General features: G+C 33.3%; 6 protein-coding genes and 1 pseudogene across 8 annotated transcripts; 1 reads left to right on the plus strand and 6 right to left on the minus strand.

Moving 5' to 3' along the window:
- Positions 1–1,617: 1,617 nt before the first annotated feature.
- On the minus strand, positions 1,618–3,189 carry LOC105639737 (putative acetyltransferase At3g50280). The gene has a single exon (XM_012223874.4). It carries the CDS (start codon positions 3,168–3,170, stop codon positions 1,770–1,772), a length of 1,401 nt encoding a protein of 466 aa, XP_012079264.2. The 5' UTR covers positions 3,171–3,189; the 3' UTR covers positions 1,618–1,769.
- A 768-nt stretch (positions 3,190–3,957) lies between these two features.
- Positions 3,958–5,457, plus strand: LOC105639983 (putative acetyltransferase At3g50280). Its single transcript, XM_012224188.4, has one exon. The coding sequence runs from the start codon at positions 4,019–4,021 to the stop codon at positions 5,357–5,359; it is 1,341 nt and encodes a 446-aa protein (XP_012079578.1). The 5' UTR covers positions 3,958–4,018; the 3' UTR covers positions 5,360–5,457.
- A 292-nt stretch (positions 5,458–5,749) lies between these two features.
- LOC149497900 (uncharacterized) lies at positions 5,750–6,580 on the minus strand. The gene has a single exon (XM_089719694.1). The coding sequence runs from the start codon at positions 6,566–6,568 to the stop codon at positions 5,750–5,752; it is 819 nt and encodes a 272-aa protein (XP_089575820.1). The 5' UTR covers positions 6,569–6,580.
- Positions 6,581–7,594: 1,014 nt separating this feature from the next.
- Positions 7,595–9,154, minus strand: LOC149497901 (uncharacterized). The gene has a single exon (XM_089719610.1). It carries the CDS (start codon positions 8,488–8,490, stop codon positions 7,678–7,680), a length of 813 nt encoding a protein of 270 aa, XP_089575736.1. The 5' UTR covers positions 8,491–9,154; the 3' UTR covers positions 7,595–7,677.
- A 725-nt stretch (positions 9,155–9,879) lies between these two features.
- On the minus strand, positions 9,880–11,635 carry LOC105639734 (uncharacterized). Of its 2 annotated transcripts, XM_012223872.4 has the most exons (2): positions 11,406–11,635; positions 9,880–10,796 (listed from the first exon to the last, which is right to left on the minus strand). In XM_012223872.4, exons 1-2 carry the CDS (start codon positions 11,444–11,446, stop codon positions 9,989–9,991), a joined length of 849 nt encoding a protein of 282 aa, XP_012079262.2. In that variant the 5' UTR covers positions 11,447–11,635; the 3' UTR covers positions 9,880–9,988. The 2 variants fall into 2 exon arrangements, with proteins under 2 accessions (XP_012079262.2, XP_089575618.1); XM_089719492.1 differs by lacking the exon at positions 11,406–11,635 and having other exon boundaries at positions 9,880–11,372.
- Positions 11,636–12,337: 702 nt separating this feature from the next.
- Positions 12,338–16,609, minus strand: LOC149497902 (uncharacterized). Its single transcript, XM_089719810.1, has 2 exons — positions 16,469–16,609; positions 12,338–13,799 (listed from the first exon to the last, which is right to left on the minus strand). The coding sequence occupies exon 2, from the start codon at positions 13,203–13,205 to the stop codon at positions 12,393–12,395; it is 813 nt and encodes a 270-aa protein (XP_089575936.1). The 5' UTR covers positions 13,206–13,799; positions 16,469–16,609; the 3' UTR covers positions 12,338–12,392.
- Positions 14,656–16,611, minus strand: LOC149497903 (uncharacterized; annotated as a pseudogene). Its single transcript, XR_016320237.1, has 2 exons — positions 16,469–16,611; positions 14,656–16,218 (listed from the first exon to the last, which is right to left on the minus strand). The product of XR_016320237.1 is annotated as an uncharacterized LOC149497903 (transcript).
- Positions 16,612–20,431: the final 3,820 nt, after the last annotated feature.

The raw sequence follows: 20,431 nt of genomic DNA on the forward strand, positions 1-20,431 counted from the left end.
AAGTATTGTGTTTATACACGAATCTTAATAGGGGTTGTTGTACACTGTCGGCAACCAGACTTGCTGCGAGTAACAGGAGAATATTCACTAATCAATTATGAAACATATATATTTCTTTTATTTTCAAAATTTTTCTTCCTAATTTAAAAATCGATGAGAAAAAACTAATCTATAATGATCTAGCACATGACAATCAAGAGTCACTGTTACGGTCTTACTTGATTTTAAAAGAATTTACCGTTGGTTATATAAAGTTAGATTCATCTTTTACGGATATAATTTAAGAATCTTATCTTAATTTTTGAAAATAAAATTATATTTTTTCCTAAAAAAATTATTGCAATAGCTAAAGCAATTATAGTGGGTTCTAATTGGCAAGTCCTGTTTGGGATTGTGGCCATTGATTAGGACACAACATGCGCATGAAAGGAACGGAACTAGTACAACAACTTTGATGGTTAACTATCTGTAATTTGGATAAATTATTCAGGTTTAGTTCAATTTGGACCTCATTTTGGGCTCTCAAATTAAATTGGAGAAGCACAAAGAAAAGTGTCAAATTCAGAAACAACTAAATTCCTGTCAGATAATGGCATATCCTACACGCCAGGATATGGAAATGGGAATATGACTATTCAGGTTTCAGTGCATCTTTTTAAGCTTTTGAATTTTGATGGCTATAGTTTACATTTTCATCTCTTTGCTACATCACAGTCAAATCAATAAAGTAGATCCACTAATTGTATTATTTTTGGGTTTCTTTCATATATTTAATTTAGCATTTAACAAGCAATATAAATATTTTTTTAATTTTTTATATAGTTGTTTCATTATCAATTTATTTAATAATGTCATTTTATTGTCAACATAAAATAATTTAAAAATTTTTACTTAACAACAATAATAATATGATTATTAATGCAATTAATTTCATCATTATTTTTTTTATCTAAATAATCATTTGAGCCTATAAAATGTATATAATATTTCTCAAGTAAGAATAGATAACTCGTATTAATGAAAGCAAGATCGATATACATTTCTTTTCCAATAAAATTAAAATAATAATTTATCTGAATCTTCTATAATTGAATTGTTTTTCCAATAAAATGCAATATATGATTAAAGAGGTTTTGTATAGTGATTATCACAATATTATAAAATATGGGTGATTTTGAGAAATTTTTTCTTCCTTGGTGGATTGCTTAGACAATCATATTTTCTCATTTGACAAAGCTCTAATCTAGATTTAAGACTACCTCTGAAGATTTGATCTCTAGATGCAGCAGAAATAGTAGTCATAGATAGGGTGAGGACTTTGAGCTTTTTTGTCTTTTTTCTTCCATTATTTCTATTATTGGGGTTTGGTGGGTTTTATATTTTATTGTATTTTTTTTAGATCTTGTATTGGGATTTGGTATTTTTTTTATTACATTTTTTAGATCTTGTAATTTAGACTTGATTAGGACAAGTTATGACATGTGATTATGCAACCTTCCAATAATTGAAATTATCCTTTGTTAAAATCATCAACATTATGTCATGTGATGATGAACTTAGAGGAGTGATAAATAAATAAATAAATATATATATATAATATAATTAAAAGTTAAAACGTATCACAAATTAAGTTCTTGATATTTATTACAAAAATAACTAAAAACTTTATTCATTCCAGTGGAATCGATGAACTATCATCCATACTGGACGTAAATAAGGTTATTTAAAACTTAAAAAGTGAAAATATTATTCTCACTACAATAGAATAATTAGACAGTCACAGCATCCATGAACTCAGGATCACTTCCCATAGCCGTCAAAATTTCAGGAGAAAAGCTAACTTCAATATCTACACTTCCTTCCTCAGCTTCTGGAAATAAAGTGATCTTCCGGCAATACTTGTTTCCAGGACCGCTTCGCACTGCAATTGGTCTTCCCCAATTGAAATCGTTACCATAAACGTTAAACCTTGGCGAACTACTTGTTATCAGATCATTCTCTGGAAAACCACCCTGTTTATATAGCTTAGGATTCTTTACCCATGATTCTAAATTGTTCCTTACCTTGTCTTCTGTGTAACCAGCAATCATCCTGTTAATCTGTAGAGCTGCGTAGCCAAGTCCATTTTCCATTAACTCTCTTGCTTTCAGTGTTACTGTCCCGGTCTGAGTTGCAGTTCCAAAATATTCTTCTGGTATTGGAGGCTGTAACCTAGTTCTAATACCAATATGAAAATGAAAATTAGTTTCTTGATCAGGATCAATACTTTGCTCATTTCGAATTACAGATCGCCAAAGATGAGCCAAGATTGATTGCAAAGTGGATATTCTCTCACAGCCAGATTCAGTTTTGGCTTTTTCTTTAAGCCATGCAATTTTTTCCTTTGTGAAATGGAAAACTCTCTCTTGCTTCAGTGTTGGAATGGCTTCACTATTATTAGTTTTGATGACTGATAGAGGCAAGCGGATAGGGCAATTATAGCTATTGCTGCGAAACCAGTGTTCAAACACAGGAGGTTTGGTGATGTGATCTGAGCCACGAGATATTTCAGACCAAGAATTGATGAAATTCCAAAATGTGGTACCATCAGCAACAACATGGTTCATGGTGCAGCCTATAAATATTCCATCATCTAACTCTGTAACCTGAACTGCAACCAAAGGTTTCGAGATGCCATGGTAGTTCTTCATCCCGTTTAGTGGAAAAAATGAGTGAACAATAGAAGGGACATAGATGGGTTCAAGAATGTCAGAAATGGTAATATTATCAGCAACAGCATGGATAAATTGGACTCCAGAATTGTTGCAGTCGATAAAGAAAGAGACAGTGTTGTCATCGTGCTCGACAGTTGCTAGGCGGCCTGCAAGAGGAGTGAAGAAATTAAGTGTGAAAGAAAGTGAGTGCTTCAAGTGTTGGAGAAAGGTTTTGTCTGATATTTTGCCTTCTGGTGGTTTGGGTTTGTGGAAGAGAAGTCCTTTTTGAATGGTTTCGACTAAAAGGAACTTAAGATCACTTGACATTAACTCAATCCTTTGGGTTGATTCCTTGCTACTTGTTGCTTGAACAATACTTGTAGAGATGAGTTCAACGGCTGCCATTTTCTTTATTGTGGCAATTAGCAAAGCTTCTTTACTCTTTTGTCTGCTACTCTCTTTTAGTTTTTGTTCCATTGGAGGACAACGCCTCAAGCTAAATAATGGCACCTATCAAAATAAAAAAAAATAATAATAAAAAAATTTAAGATAAGTTTGTGGTTGACAGCCTATAAATAATAGTAGTAATATATTTTTGAAATAAAACCTACTCTGCCACTCAACATGTTATTTAGAACAAAAAGCTATAGAAGGAATCTTTTAGCTTAATTTATTCACTCAACTTGAAATTTACATGTAATTTGTCTAAAAAATCATATATTTTAGGGTTTTTTTAATTTTATTTACGGTCTAAAATTAGGCCTTCAAAATTCTGAAATTTATTCTTCAATTTTTTAAATAATATATAATTATGATTTTCTTTTGTGTAAAACTTCCTATCTTTTAATATATTTAAATTATATTTGGAATCAATAGATATCAATAAAAGAAATTTTTTAATTTTTCATTTATTTTTATGTTTTAATAATATCTAATAATAAAATTATATCTTAGTGTTAAGTAATTAAATTAAAAATATTATTTATCTATATATTATCCTTATTGAATTATTTGAATTGTAAAATTTTATCTATATAGAATTATCTGTGATGGGATATGATATTTAAATTTTTTGAATTATAAATTTTAACCGAAACCTAGACATAATTAATTGAATTTTTAATTATTTAAAATAAAGTAATTACGTGTGATCGAAAGTTGGTAGGTAGTAATAATTCTAACACATATTCTCTTAGTAATAATTCAACAATGTATGGAGCCAAATGAATGAGAAAGTTGGTAGGTGACGATGTGATCGAAATATCTGCCAGGGATGTTAATTATGTGGTTAAGCCCATTTTGCAGATAGCTAAGAGATAGAGTTAATGGAGGAGAACATTGAATTCATCTCCAATACAATTGTGAAACCCACAAATAGCTACAACTCAGCTCAGAGGATTGAATTTACACCATTTGATCTTCCATTCCTTGTTGTTGATTACACCAACAGAGGCCTTCTCTTTCTCGAACCCACTACCTTACAACTTTCAAAGCTGAAAAACGAGAATGTAATTGACCACCTTAAAAATTCACTCTCTAAAACTCTAGAAATTTTCCCTCCCTTCGCGGGCTGCCTTGCCACCATTGAAAATGAGGATAAAACAACTTCTTTTTTCATCGATTGTAATGACGCCGGTGCATGGTTTGTCCATGCCAATGCTAAGACTGTTACCGTTGCTGACATTCTTGATTCTTTATATGTTCCTAGTTTTGTCCATTCTTTTTTCTTGATGAATGGAGTTTATAAATTTGAAGGTCATTCCAAACCCTTACTTGCAGTGCAGGTAACTGAGCTGGTCGATGGCATTTTCATTGGTTTCACTTACAACCATGCAATTGCTGATGGGACTTCTTTCTGGAATTTTGTTAATAAATTGTCTGATATGTCAATAAGTTGTGAAAAAAAGTTGTTACAGACTTCTAGGCCAGTTTTTGGGTTTGATTGGTTTCTTGATGGGATTGATCATCCCATTAGGGTTCCTTTCTCATATAATGAAGCAATTTCTAATAGATTTATCTCACCACCTTTACTAGAAAGAGTGTTCCATTTTTCCCAGAAAAAAATTGCACAACTTAAAACCAAAGCCAACGCTGAGATAGGCACATCAAAGATTTCATCTCTTCAAGCAATCTTGGGTCAGCTTTGGAGATCCATAATTCGGCCTAGAAATCTTGATTCTGATCAAGAAATCTATTGCAGAGTACTCGTAAACATGAGGCAAAGATTGCAGCCTCCATTGCCGGACAAGTATTTTGGAAATGCAGTATTATTTGGAATAGCAGCAACAACAGCGGGTGAGCTGTTAGCTAATGGACTAGGCTTTGCTGCTTTGCAAATAAACAAGATGGTTGCTAGGCAAACAGATAGTGAAGTGAGAAAGTATTTGGAAGGTTGGGTTAAAAGGCCAACGTTATCAAAACTCAGTTCTGCAGCAAGTAATGCTCTGATTGTAGCAAGCTCGCCACGGTTTAATGTTTTTGGAAATGATTTTGGATGGGGAAGACCAGTTGCCGTGCGAGGCGGAGCTGGGAATAATTATGATGGGAAGATTACAGTTTTTCCTGGAGTGGAAGAAGGGAGTGTGGATGTTCAGGCTTGCCTTTTGCCTCAGATATTACATGCTATGGAAGAAGATGAAGAATTCATGGATGTTATATGCACTTGATTTGCCTCAAAGTTTCTGTTATCATTAATGTTTCCAATTCCCAGTTGAAATTATTATTAAGCAATAATGAAAATAAATTCCTGGATTTTCATACCCAATTTCATTAAGATATTAAACATTATCTGATTGCAGTTTTGAGACACTATATTCTTTATGTAATACTATTTACATCAATATAGCAATTATGACTTATAAACGACATAAACAGACTTTATGCTCTTCAAACAATGAAATATAATATAAATATGAAAAGGAGATAGATAATTTCAGAGGAAAGAATAGGCAAATTGAGAGAAACTTTTATTAATTCTCTGTGTATGACATATATATATTTATATACAATTCGGATCAAAATTGTATGTTACAAGATTGTTTTAGGAAAGAACTAGACTAATGATTCATAATATTGAGAAGGGAAACTCTGATTTTGACCAGTTGCCTATAGATGCAGTCAAGTTCCTCCTCTGCTTCTTGAATGGTTGATTCCAATGATTCCAATCCTTTAAGAACATTTTGAAGTTGTAAACAATTGATATCTTTGCTTGACTTTAGGATAAGCAATTCAGAATCAATATTCCTAACTTCATTGTCTTCAACTTCCACTTCACATGACACACGCTTGGATTGCATTAGCCTTGAGATGACTGAGGACTTTGTTTTTGCCTTTGGCTGAGAAATGAAAGATAAAATGGACTTTAACACTGCAACGCTCATTTCCTCAACACCTCTTAGCATGCTGATCACGTTGGAACTATTGTCCAATGCTTCTGTTGAGCAATTCCTCTCTTTTCTATTCAAATTTCTTAGACACTTTTTAATCAATTTGTTCAATTGCTTTCTTGACACCATGTATGCATCAACTTCACTTGTCCCTTTTCTTCTACGGAGAGATAATTCGAGTTCTTGCAAATATTCTTTCATCTGTGAGAAAAAACCTCTTGTGGTGTCACACAAATCCAATAGCTCAAGAGATCCATTCAATGCATTTTCTGCACACAAGCTTTGCCTCTCATGAGAAAGAGTCTGCTTAGCACTTTGCAGTTGAAGTGAATCATCCACACACTCCAACAGATTTTTTAGACCGCTCAATTTTTTCCCTATTGATTGGGACTGTGATGCCTTCAATTTGTACAATTGCAACTCAATACTGAGACTGAGGGGATGAGATGTGGATGGCAAGCTGATTGAACGGAGATGACAAGCAGCCATTTTGATTTTTTTTTTTTTTTTTGTGTGTGTGTGAATGTAGAGTAGTCTTGGTTGTTGTTGAAGCCAATGCATTGAACCCCTTAATTATATAGAGAAGAGCAACAAAACTTAAAAAAGTATCATCTTCTTGATCTTGATCTAAATTGGCTGTCATGTTCTGAGTTTTGCGGCAATCTTAGCAATTGTCTCATCCATGTTCTGCTGTGATTAAGCAATATGATTAGACAATTTCTAGACACAAAAATCAGAATCAAATTATGTAACATTCATTGAGGTTGAGTCCATGCATGGCATCTAATAATTCTACTAAGATAATCAAAATATGTAATAATTTAACATTAATTGGTACACCAAATGATAAAGAAACCCTTGATAATGAACAACTCTCATCAACATCCATAGTGTGAGGGAGCAAGTAGAATCTTGACAGCCTTGAACTTGATTAGACATGAATTAGACACAGTCCAGGAAATGCATTATAATTAAAGTAATAAAGCAATCTTGTTTATTAAATATCGAGCATGATCCACCTATATGGCTGCTGATAATTTATTATATGATCCATACATATATAATGACATAAAGATGGGAGACATTTTGAATAAACTAAAACTCTTATACTAATCTAATATCGAGCCAATGAGAGGTCTTTGGTTAATATTTTATGCAAAGAAAAATAAAACCTTTCAATTCTCAGAAATTCGAAAGTTTATCTATCTTCAAATAGTTGCCCCTTAAATTTTGGACAGTAGAGACAAAGTCAGTGTTTAAACTAACATTTGATGTTCAGATGACCGTTGTTAAATAATCCAGGCCCAAGCAGCAGAAAGTATTTTCAACAGAGAAAGTTCACATCTGATTACTTCCACTGACTTGGATCTAAATTGAAACAATATAAACACACTTTGAATTTCCTTGCAATGAAATATACTATAAAATTCCAAAACTATGAAATATTGAGAGGGGAGAATAAGGAAGTTGAGAGAAATGCTATTAACAGAGTATATTAGTATTAACCGTCATTCCCTATCTGTACATTTATGTATTTTACAATTTGGATAAATTCTATGCTACAAAATTGTGTTGGGTAGCTGCCAGATGCAACACAACTAATTATTCAGAATATTGAGAAGGGATACTCTTGTTTTCACCAATTGCCTATATACGCACTCAAGTTCCTCCTCTGCTTCTTTAATGCTTGATTCCAGTGACTCCAATCCTTTCAGAACATTTTGAATTTGCAAATGTTTGATGTCTTTGCTTGATTTTAGGACAAGCAACTCAGCATCAATGTTCTCTACTTCATTGACTTCCACTTCACATGAAACGCGCTTGGATTGCAATAATTTTGAGAGAATAGAGGACTTTGATTTTGCCTTTGGCTCAGAAATGGAAGATAGGATGGACTTGAACACCGCAACACTGACTTCTTCGACATCTCTTAGCATGCTAATCATGTTCGAGTTATTGTTTAATGCTCCTGGTGAACAATTCCTTTCCTTTCTCTTCAAATTTCTCAGAGACTTGCAAATTAGTTTGTTCAACTTCTTTCTAGATACCATATATGCATCAACTTCGCTTGTCAAGCAAAAGTCTCCGCCTTTTCTTCTCCGGAGAGATAATTCAAGTCCCTGCACACATTCCTTCATCTGTGAAACGAAATCTCTTGTGGTGTCGCACATATCCAATAGCTCTATAGATCCATTTAATGCATTCTCTGCAGACTTGTTTGGATTTTGTTGGGTGGCTGGCAGTTGAAGCAAATCATCAACACACTCGAACAAATTTTTTAGGCCATTTAGTTTCTGCCCTATTGATGAGGATTGGGATGCCTTCAACTTGTACAGTTGCTCCTCAATACTTAGTGTTAGAGGATGAGATCTTGATGGTAAACTGATTGAACGGAGATGACAAGCAGCCATTTTTTTTCTCTGCAGAAGAAAGGCTATCAAGGAGATATTTACAGAACGTCTTAGACCTTTGTTATTGTCTCAGCCATCAAATTGAACATCTTATATATAGAAGACCAATAATAGAACTTAAACAATCTCGACTTCTTGATCTTGATCTAAAGTGGCTGTCATGTCGTGTTGTAATGAAGCATTCTGATTAAAAAAATTCATGACGAGTATATGCCCCAAGATTCCAAGACACAAAAATCAGCATGAAGTTATTTAACATTGAGATTGAGTCCATCCATCTAATTATTGTATTGAGAAAATGAAAATAAGTAATAATTCAATGTTGGTACCTGATAGAGTTGTTTCCTACTGCGTTTGCATGTGCAGAATCCTAATGGACTCCAATAAAGTATTTATATCCACGAGGGAGATGAAGCTGCATTTGCTGCACAGACAAGAACACGCACATAATTGCTCCATTTTCTCTAATTCTGCACTCCAATTGATAAGGAGACTGTTCGACAACTCTGATTGGATGCCTGGTGTCAAGGAGCAAGTAGAATCATGACAACCTTTATTTTATATAAATTAGACACTTCCATGCGTGTTTAGCTAATTTCTTTACATGGATCTGGTTGATCAAGTGCAAAGCACGATCCATCTATACAGCTGCAAATCCACCTTAGCTGATTTCTTTTATGAACCAAACAATGAGAGAAAGATGAGAAAGCCATACTTAAATAAACACTAAACTAATATTCATAGATGGGGCAAGTCTATTTGTAATTATTTAATTTGAGTCAAGCAGAAGAATAGACTATAATACATCTAAAGCATTACATCAATCAAGAACTTCTTATGTGTCTGAGGAATTGTTAGAATAACTTACGATCAATAAAAGGAATAACTAACGATCAATAAAAGCAATAGTCATGCAGTTGCAAGATAAAAATACAGAAATAGTAATATTGCTCAAGAATGTTCATTAATGGGCGCTTCACTAAGTCAAAATCTCTTCCAAAAAGAATAAGCAAACATTCAGGGAACAATTACCTCCAATACATAGCACCATGTTATGCAGTAGCAAATACAAATAGCTTAAAGATTAATGAAAACGAAATCAAAATATAGCATATACAGATACATATTCTGCAGAGTCTCTTTAGAAAAATTGGTTGACATGCAGGCCAGATAAATATGATACACATGCCTTTTACAATACAAGTACAGGATCTTAGGAGATCTGGGTTCCATTGTGCTTATCGGGATCAAATATAAAACTGCCAGTTCAACAATTGTAAAATCACAACATTTTGAACCCTTTTGAAGTGGAGGACAAACAAGATGATATATATATATATATTGAGAGAGAGAGAGAAGATAAACAGTAACCTTAAGGAAATGTTTTGAGACGTGTATTAGTATTAAAATGGATTTACTTATCTTTGTATGATATATACAGTAAGGTACAAAATTGAATGATACAAAATTTTGTTAAAGGTTGTTTGAAGCAACAACACTAATGATTCAGAATGTTGAGAAGGGAAACTCTGGTTTTCACCAATTTTCTATAGACACACTCTAACTCTTCCCCTGCTTCTTGAAGATTGGACTCCATAGCCTCCAATCCTTTCAAGACATTTTGCAGCTGATTGATGTTTTTGCTTGACTTCAAGACAAGCAATTCAGCGTCCATCATCTCCATTTCATTGGCTTCGACTTCATCTTTACATGATAAATGCTTGGATTGCAATAATTTTGTGACAATGGACCAGCCAGAGGGCTTTGATTTTGCCTTTGACTGCATGGTGAAATATAAGATGGACTCAAACACAGTTAGACTAATTTCCTCAGCACCTTTGAGCGTTGTAATCACCGAATCAGAATAATCAGCCAAGGTTGTTTTTCTGCAATTCTTCTCACTTCTCTTCAAATTTCTTAGGTACTTGCAAATCACTTTAGTCAATTTTTTTCTAGATACCATGTATGTATCAATTTCATTCAAACAAGATTCTCCTCCTCTAGTTCTTCGAACAGATGATTCAAGTCCTTGCACACGTTCTCTCATTTGCAACAAAAAATCTCTTGTCACGCTGCAGATATCCAACAGCCCCAAAGATTCATTCAGTGCTTCCTCTACATATTGTTTTTGGTGCTCACGAGAGAGAGTTTGTTGTGTGTGAGGCAGCTGAAGAAAATCACCAACACACTCATATAACTCATTAAGGCAAGCCAATTTCAGGGCTATTGATGAGGAATGAGAAGTCTTCAACTTGTACAGTTGCTCCTCAATTCTTCCGCTAAGGGGATGAGATGTGGAGGGCAAGCTGTTGGCACGGAGATGGAAAGAAGCCATTTTTATATTTTGGAGAAGAAAGCCTACCAAGAATATGAATGTGCAATTGGCCTATGTTAGCTATCTTTGGAAGACAACCCATTCTATCTCTTATATATGGAAGGAAGCGTAATTCTTTCCTTTTGAATTCTAGATATATATTAGCTGTCATGTTCCAAACTTTGAGACAGTACCGCCAATATATCTCATTGTTGTCTTGCTAAAGTAATTAGGAGTAATGTTTCAAAGAAAATTCTGGTGGATTTAAATTAAATAATATAGCTCCCAGACAGAAAGATCAGAATCAAATTGCACAGCTATCTTTAGGTTATTATAAGCATCGCGAGCGATGATGGACATAACAAGAATCGTAATATATACATCCACGAGCAGAATGCAGCCATATTCACTGGACAGGCAACAACCAAAGCGAAGCAATAATCGACATATTATAGTTATCAATTGCAAGATGAATATGCTAATAAAAAAAAAATTGCAAGACGAATGAATATGTGCCGTGACTAGACAGCAACATCTCCTACAATACCCAATCGAAAACTTGTGTCTTGCTGTGATTTCTTTCAAGCATTGAATCAAATACCTGAATTGAATTGCTGCCTTGAGCACTTGCACGACTGACATGAATGACGACAGCGCCTTCAAATCAATTGCCAATTGAAGAATTTCCTTCTACAAAAGAAACGACAACGTCATTTGATCTTCCGCATATAAAAATCACCCAAAAAGGGTAAATTCAGAAAAATAATAATAACTTTCATTCGTTTTCTCAATTAAATTATATTTTCATTTCCTCAATGCCATTTTATTTTCTTTGTCTATATTAATTTGGATGAATTGCATAATGCTTAATATTTCTCCAATTAATTCATTATGATTTTTATATATCAGAACCTTTTTACATTAATAAATTCAATTCAAGTTTAATTCTTCTCAAATTAGATCAGGAAAAGAACCAAAAATCTTAAAAATAACATTTTAATTAAGTTTTTTAAGTGGCGATAAACTTACAAAAAGTACTAAAACCGAAATAATTTTTGTAATTAAGCAAAAAATAATAATAAATAAAATAACATCTAACCTTCAAGAGGAAAATTCTACAAAAAAAAAAAAAAAAAAAAAAAAAAAAAAAGTGAAAAGGACATAAGTTTTGTTTATTAAGATGAAACAGAGCTCTTTTTTTTTTTTTTTTTTTTTTTTTTTTTTTTTGACGAAACAGAATTTAAAATGAATCAGTTAGTGCAATTTAACTGGTGAGAAGCACACTTATTTGAACAAAGATTAATTATTTTTAATTAGTGCCAGTCTATTCTGGAAAAAGAAAAAGAGAAGAGATTAAACTAATCCAAGTTAGATCGCCAAAAGAACCCCACTTCAGACTCGTTTGTCAAAACATGAACAGGGATAGATGCATAAGCAAGCAATCAAGATTATTCAAGATCAATTGAGGGAAATGCACTGAATTTGAGTGTATTTGGTATTGGTTTTCATTTTGTGTATATATATATATACAATTTGGATCAAAATTGTATGTTACAAAATTGTGAGGAAGTTCACGGAAAGAACACCACTAATTATTCAGAATATTGAGAAGGGATACTCTGGTTTTCACCAATTGCCTACATACGCACTCAAGTTCCTTCTCTGCTTCTTTAATGCTCGACTCCAATGACTCCAATCCTTTCAGAACATTTTGAATTTGCAAATGTTTGATGTCTTTGCTTGATTTTAGGACAAGCAACTCAACATCAATGTTCTCTACTTCATTGACTTCCAGTTCACATGAAACGCGCTTGGATTGCAATAATTTTGAGAGGATAGAGTACTTTGATTTTGCCTTTGGCTCAGAAATGAAAGATAGGATGGACTTGAACACCGCAACACTGACTTCTTCGACATCTCTTAGCATGCTAATCATGTTCGAGTTATTGTTTAATGCTTCTGGTGAACAATTCCTCTCCTTTCTCTTCAAATTTCTCAGGGACTTGCAAATCAGTTTGTTCAGCTTCTTTCTAGATACCTTATGTGCATCAACTTCGCTTGTCAAGCTAAAGTCTCGGCCTTTACTTCTCCGGATAGATAATTCAAGTCCCTGCACACATTCCTTCATCTGTGAGAAAAAGTGTCTCGTGGTGTCGCACATATCCAATAGCTCTATAGATCCATTCAATGCATTTTCTCCAGACTCGTTTAGATTTTGTTGGGTGGTTCGCAATTGAAGCAAATCATCAACACACTCGAACAAATTTTTTAGGCCATTTAGTTTCTGCCCTATTGATGAGGATTGTGATGTCTTCAACTTGTACAGGTGCTCCTCGATGCTTACTGTTAGAGGATGAGAACTTGATGGTAAACTGATTGAACGGAGATGACAAGCTGCCATTTTTTTAATTCTGCAGAAGAAACGCTATCAAGGAGATATTTACAGAACGTCTTAGACCTTTGTTATTGTCTCAGCCATCTGTGAACATCTTATATATAGAAGACCAACAATAGAACTTAGACATTTCAGCTTCTTGATCTTGATCTAAATTGGCTGTCATGTCCTGTTGTGATGAAGCATTCTGATTAAAAAAATTCATGACGATTATGTGCCCCGAGATTCCAAGACAAAAATCAGCATCAAGTTATTTAGCATTGAGCTTTATTTCATCCATCTAATTACATTGCATGTGCAGAATCTGAATAGACTACAATAAACTATTTGCTTCCACGAGGGGATGAAGCTGCATTTGCTGCAAGAACATGCCAAAATTATTCAAATTTCTCTAATTCTGCACGCCCATTGATAAGGAGACTCTGCGACAACTCTCATTGGGATGTCTAGTGTCAGGTAGCAAGTAGAACCCTGACAGCCTTGATTTTACATAAATTCGACACTTCCATGCGTGTTTGGATGATTTCTTTGTATGAATCTGGTTGACCAAATGCAAAGCACGATCCACTCATACAGCTGCTAATCAAGCTTGGCTAATTTCTTTATATGAACCAAACAATGAGAGAAAGATGATAAGGCCATATTTAAATAAACAATAAACTAAAATTCATATAAGAGGCAAGTCTATTTGCATCATTCGTGGAGCAGACTCCATAATATATCTAAAGAATTATATGAAAATAGAAGTCATGCAGCTGCAAGATAAAAACAGATGATAATATTGCTAAAAAAATGTTCTTTAGTTGGCGCTTCTCTAAGTCAAACATCTCTTTCAAAAAAAGAAAAAGTAGGCATTCAGCAAACATGTACCTCCAAACCATTACATCATGATATGCAGTAGCAATTACAAATAGCTTAAAGGTTAGAGAAAAGAAACTAATGGTTGTTAAAGAAAATGCAATTATGCAGGGATCTTTAGAAAAATTGATTGAAAGGTCAATTCAATTCATTTCGCAGATAAATATGATATGCATGCCTTCAAAAAGTGCAGGATCTGAGGATATCAGCATTCCATATAGCGCTTGTCAGTATCAATATAACATGAAATGCCAGTTCTACTCCCAATTATTCTCTTTTAACCAGAAAAGTAAAATGTGCGATCATGTTTATTTATTGTCTCACTTTAGCTCTAAAGTTAAACAGCCAATATAAATAGCTTGACAATTTGAGAAAATAAACTAATGGCTGTGATATGAAAATGCAATAACAAATACCATCAAATATTCTGAACAAAGTCTTTTGAATTTGGTTGAAAAGCCAATTCATTTCTTTGATAAATATCATGAATATGCATTTTATGAGTGTAAGATACAAAAGTATCCACATTCCCAATGCTTTTGAATTGAAGAATAAAAACATCAGTATACAATATCTATTCTAAGAAAGAGCATAGACAGAAAATTTAAGGAAATGTTTTGATCAGAAGTATATTAATGTTGTATTTACTTGTCTATATATGATATATACAATAAATGGACAAAACTCGAATGATACAAAATTTTGTTGGGAGATTGATGGAAGCAGCAACACTAATGATTCAGAATGTTGAGAAGGGAAACTCTGGTTTTCACCAATTGTCTATAGACACACTCTAAGTCCTCCTCTAGATCTTGGAGACTTGAATCCAATGTCTCCAATCCTTTCAAAATATTTGCACCTGATTGTTGTCTTTGCTTGACTTCAAGACGAGCAATTGTGCATCTATTTTCTCCACTTCATGGGCTTCAACTTCCTCTTCACATGATACGTGCTTTGATTGCAATAGTTTTGAGACAATAGACCAGCTAGAGAGCTTTGACTTTGTATTTGAATGAGAAATGAAAGATAAAATGGACTTTAACAGAGATAGACTAATTTCTTCCGCACTTTTTAGCATGCTAATCATGTTCAATAAATCAGAGCTATCACCCATAATTGTTGTTCTGCAATTCGTCTCACTTCTCTTTAAATTTCTCAAATATTTGCAGATCACTTTGTTCAATTTTTTTCTCGATAACATGTATCCGTCAACTTCATTCAAGACAGATTCTCCGCCTCTTCTTCTTCTTCGAATAGATGATTCAAGTACCTGCACACATTCCCTCATTTGAGACAGAAAATCTCTTGTGGTGCTGCACATATCCAACAACGCCAAAGATCCATTTAATGTCTCTTCTACAGACTGGTTATGCCTTTCATGGGAGAGTGTTTGTTGGGTGAGAGGAAGTTGAAGAAAATCATCAACACAACAAAACAACTCTTTCAAGCCAGCTAATCTGTGGCCTATTGATGGGGATTGTGGTATCTTCAACTTGTATAGCTGCTCCTCGATGCTTGAAGTAAGAGGATGAGATCTAGACGGCAAACTGATTGAACGGATATGAAAAGCAGCCATTTTTCTTTTCTGCAGGAGAGATCCTACTAAGAATACGAATGCACTAGTGTTGATGTTTAAGGAGCACCACTGTATCTCTTATACATGGAAGGAAGAGCAATTAAGCAATCCCTTTTCTTTTGGATTCTAGATCTATATTAGCTGTCATGTCCCAAGTTTTGAGACAGTACCGCCAATATCTCATCGTTGTCTTGCTCAAATAATTAAGAAGAATCCCATTAAAGAAATTCCTGATGAACTATATAATATTGCCACATTCAATGCCTTGTTTCTATGGCTCCCAGACAGAAACATCACGATCAAATTGCAAAACTTTTAACTTTCAATAAGTGCATGTTACCAGAACCCAAATGAGCAATAATTGCTATAAGAATATCAAATTGCAAGATGGGTTCCATTTGCTCCAACAAGTGGAATCTATAAGAATAAAATATATGCATCCACGAGTACAATGCACCCATGTCTACTGAACAGAAGAAGAATCGGCACGTACAAATTCTATGTATTTTAAGCTTCTAGTCACTAATTGACTATATGACTGTTGAGCAATTATCACCGGTATGCCTGGTGAAGGGGAGACCACATCTGAAACCAGGCATCAATGATTAAAATAAATATTCTTCATATCTGCCAACTTTCTAGCAATTAACTCATTTGGTCTATAAATAATTTTCTTGATTAGCATTTTAGAATTGCTAAACCCCGTATCAAGAAATAGAAATGATTAAGAGGGCTCGAAGATGGGGTTAATGATAAAGGAGGAAGAGCAAAGAAAATTAGGGATGAGCGTAAATTTTTGGTTCATTCGCTTATATTGCAAGTTTAGCATTTTTACCTCAGAGAGAAGAAGACGAGCAGCAGAGCACTTCTCCAAGGCGAACGATGACATATGGTGCAAAGGGAAGCCCAGACCAGACCAGACCAGACCAGACGACCACCACGCCACATTCGGAGCTCCGCAACAGCTCAAAAGGCCACAAAACGAATCATCTCGTATCTGACTAGCTGTCGTTTGTAGTAACTGAATTCCGTCTTATTGAACGGCAGATGATAGTTAAACGTTTTGGACCCTTTTCTCATTTTCAGATATTGCCAAATTGGCAAAAATAGGGTTGACCCTTTTACTTTTTTTTTTTTTTTAATTGAAGGGTGGAATTTCTTACGGTTGGTCATTAATATCAATACTTTAGAACATACTAAGACTTCCTATTTCCAACAAATTAAGAAGATAAATAGTTTAAATAAAATTAAAAGTATTTTTATTTTAAATATAGTGGGTTAGGAATTTTTACACTCCTAAATAATTTTGATAAATAAATATAAGAGTTTCAATTACATTTAATCATAAAAGTTAAAACTAAATTGAAAAAATTATTATTATTATTATTATTATTATTTTCCATAATAAATATCATTTTATATCTTTTTTCTAATTCTTTTCTCCCTCCCTCTCAATAACACAGACAAGCCACCCTTCTTAGTAAAATCAACCTCCAAAAATAACAGCTGTTGTTCATAATTTTGAAGGTGTTGTATTTAGTTATAATCCCAAAGAAAGGAAGGAATGAAAGAGGAGTAATTCATAATTGATGTTACTTCTAGTTCAAAATGTCTTACCTTTTTCACATTTAAGTGGAAATTTTCAGTGTATGAAAGTTGACGTGCGAGTGGTCTTAAACACCAAACTAATTAAAAAAATAATAATTACTATTTTTTTTTCCCATTATATGATTATAAATACACTTGTTTAGATTAAAATACTGTTTATAATTGGTTTGGCTCTAATAATCAACCATACTTCAAACTTCTTGCAAAAAGTCCTAAAAGGTGAAAAATCCTAAAACAAATACTAATATAATGCATAAATTTACATACATATGAATCGCAAAAAATATAGTGGTATGGTTGATTTTTATTTTCACTTATTAAGCATTTCAATTTATAAAATCATACCATTAAATATTTCAATTTGCAAAATCACTCTATTAGATGTTTCTACTTATAAAATTATAACAATTAAATATTATTAGATAATTGAAAATGTGAAAGTTATTATTATAAACGTTGTACTAATCATTTCTCTATTTTGACAAACTTAATAAATAGTCCTCTATATTTAATTATGTTAAGTTATATAGTACTTCCATAAGGGGTTTTATTATTTTTCATCGTTAAATATCAATGAAATGTCAAAAAATACCCTTATCATATACTGTTTGTGTTTCATAATACTTGTTACAATTGAAATTTTACGTTCATTAAGAAAATCATTAAATTTATTTAAATTACAATAAATTATTGAATAAATTCAATATATTACTCATAATTTAATACTAATTCTCTAAGAAACCATTAAATTGAAGTAATAATTATTGATCATATACAAATGTAACATGAAATAAAATATTTATTACTCTCGAAACTACAAATGTGATAAGTATTTTGAAACGGATTATTTTCTCTAATGTAACAAGTATTATAGAATTGAGGTAGTATACTTGTAACATCCCTTCCCGGTCCACCCGTTAACCCGAATGAACCGAGCCGAGACGCTACAATCTGGTTGAATTTATGTCCCGTCATGCTGATATCATCCTGTATGCTAACTATGAATACAAAACATTCCCAATTGAACTCCAAACTTTCAATATCTCCAACTAATCATCATAACACAATAACATTTTATATATATAGTCATAACTGTATAAATCCTCAATAGCATTTAATATCCAGCAATTAATTGCATTCATGATCTATATCAAGTCTTCATGACCTAATTATACCAACTATAGTAAAATAGTTCATCTTCAATCATTCATAAGTATTATTCTTATCTCCAACTACTTACACCAACATAATTACATGCTTCACTTATATTTACAATCACATAGCTCTAACAAATGTAATAATTATACATGCCATAAATCTTAATACATGCCATAATTCTTAATTATATAATTCTCAATCTACTACTCCCAAATTAGTCACTTCTGTTTTGATAGTACTCTTCAAGTCTTCAAGTAGCAACCACAATCTTCAACCTACGCGTGATAAAAATCGACGCGCTGAGTATAAAACTCAGTGGTGCTCATAATTCACATACTTAACAAAGTGTGATGGCAACTAACTTAAAATACAAATTGCATAAAAGCATTGAAAATCATAGATTCAGTAAATTTCAACATCAATGCATCTTTATAGCAACGAATAAACTTCTAATTTATACCATAAATAATTTAGTTCTAATTATCTCATAACTCCTTTACATAAACCTTTAATCCCACATATCATGATACTATCATGATCTTACCTGCTGTTCATTATGTTGTATGAATGAAATCAATAAACATGTAAGAATACATAACAGTATATTTTCATTGTCTTACTTGCTATTCATTATGCTGTATGACTTATGCACTTTTAGTCACATCATATAAGTTATGATTAATAACATCTCATGACTGTATGACTCCTTAAAGAGTCAATAAATAAACTTGTAAGCATATATAACATTATACTTTTATGATCTTACCTGATGTTCTTTATGCTGTATGAATTCTGCAACTTTGATTAAAACTTAGTGAATATCGCAACGAATAAAGAAACATATAAGCACATACATATGTAGAAATAAACATGTACTCACATATGGAATGTAAGCACACATATCATGATACTTTCATTTTACCTTGATGATCTTTCTTGCTGTTTAGTATACTGTATGATTCATGCAATGTTATGTCAAGATATCTGTATGGCTCCATAAGGTTATGGTGAAACCGAAGTGATAAGAAAAACTGTATGAAACTGGATGAAACTGTATGAAACTGGATGAAACTGTATGCTTGGCTGCTATGGCCTATATAATCATATCCACTCAACGGCCTGTAGCCGGAGTACCAAACTGTATGGGGCGCAAATCTGCTATTCTATGTCGCGACATAGCCTTATCTACGTCTCAATGGAGCATATTAATGGAATGACAATAGATAAAACAAAAGCATAGTAACTGTGTCATAATTTGCATGCTTGTGTCATATTATTTTCACATGCTTGTGTCATAAAATTAACTGCTTCATCATTTCATAAAATTTACTGCTTACATGTCTGCTGATAGCCTCGCCAAGCGGGCAACTTGTGTCATGTTAGTTTCACACCATTTGCATGCTTGCATTTTGTGTTTATACATGTGTTCATGTTGTCTTTTTGCTTTAAAATGATTGAAGACATACAAGTTGAGAAAAGGAATACAATTGCCTAGAATGCATAACTTCATACACCATAGTGTTTACCTCATTTCACATCATTTGCATGCTTGCATGTTGTTTTGATGCATGTTCTAATGTTGTCTTTTTGTTTTAAAATGATTGGAGGCATACAAGTTGAGCAAAGGAATACAATTGCATAGAAAATGATGTCCAAAAGAGTATCAGAACACAATTCGCGAGCGCGCCATGCAAAGTCGCGAGCGCGAGAAGCAAATATGAGGGTCAGTGAGTTTACAGGCCAAAGTCGCGAGCGCGCAATGAAAGTCGCGAGCGCGAGAAGTGCAAAATGAGAGTCAGAGAGTTTACAGGCACAATTCGCGAGCGCGCAAATGAAATTCGCGAGCGCGCGTCGTGTTTTCCAGCCTGCGCAGTCTGTACTATTTTAGTTATATCTCTCAATTTACGACTCCGATTTGGGTGATTCAAAAACCCATGTAAAGCTAACACATAGAGGAATAAATAACTTTTCTATGCCCCTTCCTAATTCCATCATTAAATAGGGCAAAAATCATGGTGAAGTTACTGGTTAC

The sequence above is a fragment of the Jatropha curcas genome, chromosome 3, assembly GCF_041381405.1.
Source record: "Jatropha curcas cultivar XTBG-Jc1 chromosome 3, XTBG_Jcur_1.0, whole genome shotgun sequence".
NCBI lineage: Eukaryota > Viridiplantae > Streptophyta > Magnoliopsida > Malpighiales > Euphorbiaceae > Jatropha > Jatropha curcas.